The sequence below is a fragment of the Engraulis encrasicolus genome, chromosome 15 (assembly GCF_034702125.1).
Source record: "Engraulis encrasicolus isolate BLACKSEA-1 chromosome 15, IST_EnEncr_1.0, whole genome shotgun sequence".
Taxonomy (NCBI): domain Eukaryota; kingdom Metazoa; phylum Chordata; class Actinopteri; order Clupeiformes; family Engraulidae; genus Engraulis; species Engraulis encrasicolus.
Genome location: NC_085871.1, coordinates 7438562 through 7448622, shown reverse-complemented (window position 1 = coordinate 7448622; position 10061 = coordinate 7438562). Strand labels below are relative to the sequence as shown.

Below are 10061 nucleotides of genomic sequence, written 5' to 3'. Positions count from 1 at the left end.
AGAGGATAATAAAGAGGCTTATAGGACAACACCCTGCTCACCGCACAAATACACGCACGCAGACACGCACAAACACACACACACCTCATTTAAGCATAACCACAAAATAGGCTGCTGCCCACCGGCCCTGACCAAGCAAGAGAATGGGATGGGTGTTGAATAGCCTGTAGGAGAGAGAAAGACAGAGTTGGTTAGAGGGAAATGGAAGCAAGATAGAGAGGAAGGGGTAGAGAGGAAGTACAGTGGGAGAGAGAGTGAAGAATATAGAAAGAGAAAAGAGAAAGGAGAAAAGTCAAAGGAAAAGAGAAGTGAAAAGTGAAGGAAAAAAGATGGCAAATACAACATTTGAATTCAAAAGACTAAGAAAGACAGGGGGTATAAGAAGACAGAGAGAAAAAGAGTAAGAGATTCAGAGACTAAGAAAGAAAAAGAGACGCCAGCGCCATCTCAGTTCCTCCAGTTGCCTTCAGCTCCTCCAAAGACATCCGAAGTCAAATGTGGGTTTTTTGAATGCGTTGCCCCCCCTCCAGGAACTGGCAGTCATTGTTCTCCAGCCTACTCCACCGGCACAGCAGACGTCATCCACATATAGACAGCCGCTACATCATCACGACACACTGTGTGTGTGCACTGGTGTGCGTATGAGGGGGGTGTATATGAATAGGATTTTTTGTGGGTAGCATTCAAGTATTCAGTGTTCAAAAAGCTTTTGCGTGTTCTTGGGTTTTTTTTAGTGCCAGTCCCACATGAGCATGTACTGTATATTCTCTCTGTCACATGCTCTGTCTCTGTCTCTGTCTCTCTCTCTCTTTCTCTTTTCTCACTCTCTCTCGGGCACTCTCTCTCTCTCTCTGTCTCTCTCGCTCACTCTCTCTCTCTCTCTGTCTCTCTGTCTCTCTCGCTCACTCTCTCTCTCTCTCTGTCTCTCTCGCTCACTCTCTCGCTCTCTATCCCACTCTTTCTCTTTCTTTCTCTCTCTCTTTCTTTCTCTCTCTCTCTCTCTCTCTCTCTGTCTCTCTCTCTCTCTCTCTTTCACTCTCACACACTCCCTCTCTCGACTGGAGAGGAGGGCATCTCAGGATCTGCCTGTGCTAATAGTGTGAATTCGGCTCATTGAGATGCATAGATGGTGGTGTGAACAACATAGGAAGTCTGGGCTGTGTGGAGGGAGCCAGTAGGAAGCTCACAAGTGCAGCAGGGCGGCGGGGAAGAAAACATGTGAAGACGTGCACACTACACTCACACATAGGCTACAATCACGCTGACACTAACACACACACACACACACACACACGCACGCACACACACACACACACACACGTACATGCTCGTACAGCACATACACACAAAAACACACAAAAAAAACACACACACACACACACACACACACGCGCGTGCGCGCTGTCACTGGTTTTCACAGGTGAATCATTTGGTTTTGCAAAATGTCACTGTAGTTTGTCAAACATCCTTTCAGATCCTCCTAATAAAAAAACATCTAAAATTAGCCTATTTGTAAATGCACCAGGTACTACAAAGTATGTGGCACGCACGGCTGAACTGTGACCACCAGCCCTGAAAGTCTTTTGTGGGTCATTTTTAGATGAAAGCATCTAATTCCTGAAAGCCAGAATGGCCAATGCCATTTCCTAAGAATTGGAGTCTGCGCTTTTAGAAGGGTGCGGTTTTGCGACGAATAGGAAAAACCTTCAACAAGAATCAGCAATCATTCCCCAAAGACAACAAAAGACACTGACGCTCTGTCTCCACAGGAGGTAGGGTTACTTAAACATTGACGTGAAAATGATCCCGACAATAATAGTATTTTTGCCGCAGTCCTAAAGAAACCAATTTCTTTTTCAGTGAAATAGCGAGGCGACTTGACAACTCAGAGATATAATGATGATTTATAGTAGCAAAAACAGATGGCGTAGTTTGTCAGCATGCAACGTGTTTACACCTTAAAGCAGGTGCAGATGACTCAGTTCATCTAGCTGTCTTTGTGAAGCGAGAAGAGAGGCAATTACCTCCTCGACGGTGACATTTTTGTGTGACAAAAAAGATAGCCGGAGATTGTCGCGGCTTGGCCTCATGTCGCGAGTGTCCTGAGTCGCTAATTGTTCCGCGTCCCATTGTCAGTCCTCCTCACCCCAGCAGGTCATCCCGGTTTCCCTACTGTCCGCTACAACAAGAGCGGTGACGGCCATTGTCCCTGTAACTGACACAGGCTGTAATTATTTCAGTTAGAAACAACATGATGACATAGGGACATTTGCAAGACCACACTCATAAAAACAAACTCTTTCTTGGTCAATATACATACAGCAGCCTACGTATGTGCTGTATGATATGACGTGTTGTGATTCATCAACTCCATGATCTATCTATCTATCTATCTATCTATCTATCTATCTATCTATCTATCTATCTATCTATCTATCTATCTATCTATCTATCTATCTATCTATCTATCTATCTATCTATCTATCTATCTATAAAAAGTCAAACATCTATCATCTATCATTTATCTACATCTACATTATCTATCCATTCATCCACTGTTGCAAATTGCTACCACTCTTGCAACCTCGCTAGGCAGTGTGTGCACAGCTCCTGATTTCCCACTGTGACATTGTGTGTGTAGTGTACACACTCACTCACTCCCGCCCTCCTCTTGTGCTCTTGCCCGCAGCGGGGACCACCTACATCTTCGGCAGGGACGGCGGGCTGATTATCTACACATGGCCGCCCAATGACAGGCCCAGCACGCGGGCCGACAGGCTGGCCCTGGGCTTCAGCACCCAGCAGAAGGACGCCGTGCTGGTCCGGGTGGACAGCTCCAGTGGCCTGGGAGACTACCTGCAGCTCCAGATCGTGAGTACTGTAGCTCTTGTCCTATGTGGAGCGGACAAGCCAGACACATGCACCATGTACATGGTAGTTCTATACACTGCGCTGCATATATAGAACCACAGAAGACAAACACATGTACTATATACTGTGTAGTAGACATATCGTGAGTACTGTAGCTGTTGTCCTACAGTACGCGGACAAGCCAGACACATGCACCATGTACATGGTAGTTCTATACACTGCGCTGCATATTGAACCACAGAAGAAGAACACATATATACTGTATACGCACATATTATATAGATATACCGCACAGTCACAATGGGCTTGCACTTTGAAATGTACCATGAACACATCCACAGTGAGAGAGAGAGATGGAGGGTGCACATGCAAACTTACAGCATACCCATACACTTTGCCTGTGTTCTGTATACTTTTACTGTATATGCACCAAACCGAAGCGGGTGTGAAGCACAATTCTCTAGCAGTTGGCCAGTGGCGAATGACGCAAATTATTTTATCCACATATAGATAGTATATACAGTATATACACACATATTTTCATTTTCACAGATGGTGGGGTCACATTTTCAACCCTACTTGTGAATGCACTAAATAATATTTTTTTAGTATATGTTTAAAACATTAGGACAGTACACAAACAACACCGAACACTGCAAGTGGTTGAAAACAGCACACATGTTAGCATGACAAGTCAGTAACTTTAAGCTCTAGCCAGGCCATGACATGATGTTGGGTGGATGGTAGTTGAGGTAGTTGGAAGTATTGCAGCTGGTGAGGCAGGTGGGACTCATTAAATGGGAAGCATGCAATACTTTGCAGCCAGCCAGTGATGAGTGACGCAAATTATATTGTTATCAACATATACTGTAATATACATTTTTACAGCCTTTTTACAGATGGCGGTGTCACATTTTAAACCTCGATTGTAACATACGCAAAACTGCTTGCAAAGTGCTTGGAAACACCACACACCAGTTAGCAGGACAAGTCAGCAAACTTTTATCACTTACAAGGAGAACCAAGGATCACAGAGATAGGATGGCTTACGTACGTCATAATAGTATGGCATAACCACGAGGGGAGTCACTTTCTTCTTCTACGGTCGGTACTAGAGGCATGGTAAAGTGCAATGCCACTACCGCCAAGGCTGGAGTGTGGAACAGTTCGTAGGATGCGGTGATTTTTTGTCAGCTGTCCTTAATTATCCCCTGCAATTAAAGCTGACCGACAGCTGGAGTTAATTTGGCCACAAACTGAACATTGACAACCGGACTCTTTCGACAGAGTTTCCGGTGTCACAATTTATATCCATCATGGCATCGCAGCCGCTAGGCATCGTATCCTCCGGCTACACCCCCGTACTACAGTCCACCCTGACCAATGCATTTTCCAGCGAGTGATAGTCCCTATCCTTTCTACGTTCTTTGCTTAGAACTTTCCACAACTTGGCCACATACTGAAAGTAATGGTTGGTGGGTCCTTGAGTGGTTAGTGTTTTGCCGATGGCAGAGGTACAGACCCATTTAAGGGAGGCAAATACTTAGCAGCCTGTCAAAGTCTAACGGTGCAAATTGGTTTATCATATTTTACACCATTTCTTCACACCATTTGTTCCTACACCGTTTCAACACAGCAAACAACGTTTCAACAGCAAACAGCAGACATACTGTGTGCTATATGTCAGGGACCCCAGCTAATTCTGGTACAATGCGCGGAATGGTAACATTTGTGTTTTAATTGCACATAATCCCTAATAAAACTTGAAGCTTAACAAGTGCTCCACAACAACAACTACGTAGCTTATCAGCAAACTTTCAACAGGAGTAACATACAGCCTCGGAGGTGGACACATGCAGTATAGCGGTGCTGGGTGGGTGGATGGATGGGTGGTTTGTGGAGGTAGATCGAGGTGCTGTTGGTGTTATGGGGTAGGAGGGACTCATTAGAGAGAAGGTTGCTTGATTTCCTCACCCACCTGCCTCGCAATCATCACACAGCAGGTCAGCACGCAATCAGCACTACAGTGCCTCTCCCAGGGGGCAGTCCAGCAGCAGGCAGTGGAGAGAGACTCGTGTGTGTGTGTGTGTGTGTGTGTGTGTGTGTGTGTGTGTGTGTGTGTGTGTGTGTGTGTGTGTGTGTGTGTGTGTGTGTGTGTGTGTGTGTGTGTGTGTGTGTGTGTGTGTGTGTGTGTGTGTGTGTCTGTGTCTGTGTCTGTGTCTGTGTCTGTGTCTGTGTCTGTGAGTCTGTGTCTGAGAGAAAGAGAGAGAGACAGATGGAGCAGTGAATGTGTATTTCTCTGAAAGAGAAAGACAGATAGAGGGGGTGATTGAGACAGAGAACAAAAGAGAGGGAGAGGTGTGTGCATGTGTCTGAGATATAGAAAGCCTGATAGAGAGAGAGAGGGTGCAGGTGTTTGAGAGAGAGAGAGAGAGAGAGAGAGAGAGAGAGAGAGAGAGAGAGAGAGAGAAAGAGAGAGATAGCACATACGAGAGAGAGAGAGATAGAGCACGTACGAGAGAGAGAGAGAGAGAGAGAGAGAGAGAGAGAGAGAGAGAGAGAGAGAGAAGGTTCTGGGGGCATGTAGATGGAGCTCCATTAGGTAATGAATGCTGCTCAGCTCAGGCTGCTGCTGCCCGGACTAGAGAGGTGTCAGCTTCTCTCTCTCCCCCATTTTCTCCAGCCCTGCCTCACACAGCAATGTGCTTTCAACATAGCCCAACAACAGAGCTGCTGACCAAGCTTCTTCATCGGAAAACCTGTGATATGTGTGTTTTTTGTGTGTGCGTGTGTGTTTTGTGTGTGTGTGTGTGTGTGTGTCTGTGTGCGTGTGCCTGTGCATGTGCGAGACTGTCTGTCTGTCTGTCTGTCTGTCTGTCTGTCTGTCTGTCTGTCTGTCTGTCTGTCTGTCTGTGTATGTGTGTGTGTGAACGTGCGTGCGTGCATGCATGCATGTATCTGTCTGTGTTCATCTTCTGTGTGTCTGCATCTCTCTTTTTCATTTACTGTGGGTGAGTGTGTGTGCGTGGGAGTGTGTGTGCGTGGGTGTACGTATGTGCATTTGTGATGTGTGTCTGCCTGAGTGAGTGCTTTACTATTGCCAGCTAAATGAGAGTGTGTGCAAGTCTGCAGGTGTATTTCATTAAGAGGAACCGGTACATTGCTGATGGATCATTAAGACAGTTAATTGATTGGGGAGTTCTTGGCTGCTCCCAGGCTCAGTAGTCCAGGCCATAGCCTGCTGTGAAGAGGAGGAGGAGGAGGAGGACGAGATGGAGGAGGAGGAGCTGGAGGAGGAGGAGGAGGAGGAGGAGGAGGAGGAGGAGCTGGAGGAGAAAGGGAGGGTAGGGTGGTGTGGTGTGAGAGGAGGGGTGGGGGGGTGAATGGTTTTCATTTCATTTATTTAAACTCGAAGAATCATTGAGGGCCCAGCCCTCATTTACAGTGATGTCGAGTAAAACAAACAATTGCACATATAAAATCATATATAAACAACGAACATACACAATACACCATAAATCATATAAGAGATAAGAATTAAGACAAACTATGAATTAAAACTTATGAGTTAAAACAAGTGCAAGTATGTGATAAAAAACTTCCCAGTGTAACTTTAAAATGTTCTAATGGCACAAAGGCTTGAAGACCCATCCTTAGTTGTAAGTTATTCCAAACTGAAGGTCCACAGACACTAAAAGCTGTTTTACCCAGTTCTGTGCGGGCATAAGGGACCTCCAGTAAAAAATTGCTGCTGCGGGTTTGGTATGGGTTGGAGTGCCAAACTAAAAGAGATGAAATATAAAATGGGAGTTTGCCAGTGAGGGCCTTATAAATAAAAATAAAATAATGCATGTCCCTTCTGTGAGAAAGTGGAGCCCACCCAACTTTATCATATAACAGGCAATGATGTGTACTATATGGATCCCCAGTAATAAAACGAAGAGCTGAATGATAGACAGTGTCAAGTGCCTTCAGATTAGAGAGTGGTGCATGTCTGTAAATAATATCACCATAGTCAAGGGAAGACAGAAAAGTAGCTTCAATTAACTTTTTTCTGCAGAAAACAGGAAAGTGATATTTATTTCTGTGCAGGAAAGATAGCTTTTGTCTGAGCGTAGTGACAAGACAGTCAGTATGTTTCTTGAAAGTGAACTTGTCATCTAGCCAGATTCCCAGGTACTTATAATGTGATACTCTCTCAATAACAGACCCATCTAAAGTAGATATATTAAAATCATTTTTCATGCCATGCTTAGATCGAGTAAAGACCATACATTTAGTCTTGCTTACATTAAGTAGAAGCTTAAGACTAATGAAGGCATTGTTNTGTCTGCCCTCTATAGTTCTAAGCCAGCGGTCTGTCAACCACTAGGCTTAAGACAGAATAAATTTGTTAAAATTATTTTATATTACTAATTAATATTTTACGGGGGAAAATCTGAATATGAAGTCAGTGGGTAAAACAAAATCAAAATCGAGCTTAACCCCTTGAGACATGGCCCCTTTTATAAATTAGCTGTTACCAGAATGGCACTAACCAATTTGTAGTGTGTTACTAAAGGCCCTGTGTACTGTCATAATGGTGTAGTACAATGGTAATGTATTACTAAAGGCCCTGTGTACTGTCATAGTGGTGTGGTAGTACTACGTTTTTTCTGTGACTATTACAACGTTTCACTGGAACAGTGTATGTTAAGGGGCTACAACACATTTCCAACAACTGAAAGTGTTCTGCCTTATGTACACACCAAAATGATGCAGCATGGCCAACATGAGATTGGTCTGGCCCTGCCATGGAATAACAGTAGGGCACTGGGTTACTACACCGACTACCTGGGTTCGATTCTGCCCCGGGTCATTTGCCGATCCTTCCCCATCTCTCTCTCCCCACTCATCTCCTGTCTCTCCTCCACTGTCCTGTCAAAAACAAAGGCAAAAAAGCTTTTTAAAAAAAGCCCTAAAAACTGTATTTAAGAAAAAAAACGTGGATTGATCAATGGTGCAACAAGCTTGTGTAGCCCCATACTGAGCCTCCAGTCTCCTCCTCCTCCAGTCTCCCCCTCCTCCTCCTCCTCCTCCTCCTCCGCTTCTTTCCTCTACCCATCCTCCTCCTTGCCCTTCACTTCCTCTGCATCATCCCCTTTCCCCTCGCCCCACCTCCTCCTCCTGCTAAGCCTCAAGTCTCCTCTTCCTCCCCCACCTCCTCCTTCTCCTGTGCCTCCTTCTGTCCTTGGTGAGACCTCCTGCACCCCCTCATTTGGGGGCTGACCCAGTCTGATTAGTGAAGGGGAAATACTGGAGTTTGGACACAGTCCCACAGCATTATGCAAGAGTCATGGCATGTAATGGGGTTTTATATAATGTCTATGCGGGCCACCCTCTTGTAATGTTCATGCACATCATGCATGCGTACACAGAGTGAAAACACTTATTGACAAAGATGGATCTTTTAGAAATGGTTGTTTATTGATTTCGAATGGCATTTGCCACCCATGAATTTGAGTCTGAATGCATATAGGATAGCAGAAATGACACGGCGGTAACAGATTTTTTTGTTTGGTCTGTTATTAGTATTCATGAAATGGGCAGCTTTGTGGACTGTCTATACTGTGGACATTATCATATGAATCACTGCATAAGATTGCATATGGCGGCCACAAAATAAAAATGCTCATTCGGTTTGGAAGATTTTACAAGCGTTGACAACCCTTACAGGCTGTTTTATTCATCCTCTCCTCCATTATTGAAGAAGCGATGGCTGTATCCAGTGCTCAACCTCAACTCCACACACAGCAGCCTGAGAGCTGTCATTATAGACTGTCCATCAGGCAAATGGAAATGCCATGTGCATCTGAATAACATCATTTAGTTCCAAAACCAAACAAATAAATGCACATCAGTCTGTCAGATGAATTGATACCAATAGAAATAAATAATCAGGTTTTGTTTACCCATTTTTTGCTGCTAACCATGATAGATTTTATTTTAATGATGAACATAATCACATCACGGCGTGTGTGACGGGACAAAACAGATATGGCTCATGTTTAATGGAATTGTTCTGGAGATGTGGTGTTCTTTAGACATTGCAGGGCATTAATGCACCATTACATCATGTTTCTAACGCACGCTGCCAATAATTCCATCAATTAAACACATTAAGCCACCACAGTCATATGCGTGGGTGGTTTAAATGATTTCAACTCTGCAACCCCCCCCCATTTCATATTCACTCACATGCACACATGGAAACGCGCGCACACACACACACACACACACACACACACACGCAGGCACGCACGTACACACACACGCACGCATGCACGCACACACACACGCACACACACACACACACACACACACACACACACACACACACACACACACACACACACACACACACACACACACGCACACACACACATGCACACATGCACACATTTAATAACATCAAGCACCATTCACTGTTTGTTGATGGAACCATGAAATTAACCTTGTGAAACATTTTTGCGTTTCACTGCTTTTGCGCTTTGATAATGGTCATTTTAATATGCAGGCAGGACCTCACAGGTTACTCTGAGCTGTCAACATTCTGTGCTACTGACGTCTGTATTTTCATATGGGTGAACAGCCTCACCCAACCCACCACCCCCCCAACACCCTCACTCACACGCTCATACACACCCACACATACACACACACAGTTAGTAGCTATTACAATATCTAAATTATGACTGTGATAACATTACAGATGAAAGTCCATTTTAATTGTCAAACTTTCCTAACATTTCATTTTCATATGAGGTATTAGCTTTGTTTCTGTCGTATAAATGGTGCTGTGACTGGGATGAAAAGGTATGCCAAGACATACAGTATCCATAAACATCTTTATTACTGTCTGCAAAGCAGTGCGTGTTCATTAGCCACGGAATGAGTCTTATAATTTCTATTTAGTGGCAGAGTCACGTGGCATTGCCACCTGTTACAATGGGGTGATTGGAGTAGTTGCTCTCTCTCTCTCTCTCTCTCTCTCTCTCTCTCTCTCTCTCTCTCTCTCTCTCTCTCTCTCTCTCTCTCTCTCTCTCTCTCTCTCTCTCTCTCTCTCTCTCTCTCTCTCTCTCTCTGCTTTGTTCAATGGCATATCATGCATTCTCCCTGTCACAATCACTTCAAGGTATTGACAAAGCTCC

General features: G+C 44.6%; 1 protein-coding gene across 1 annotated transcript in view; it reads left to right on the top strand.

Annotated features, from left to right (window-relative positions):
- nrxn1a (neurexin 1a) overlaps positions 1 to 10061 on the top strand; it is a 201087-nt gene that overhangs the window by 150924 nt on the left and 40102 nt on the right. Inside the window, exon 17 of the mRNA XM_063216926.1 lies at positions 2690 to 2871. Coding sequence (XP_063072996.1) covers positions 2690 to 2871 — 182 coding nt within the window. The remainder of the gene's footprint in view (positions 1 to 2689; positions 2872 to 10061) is intronic.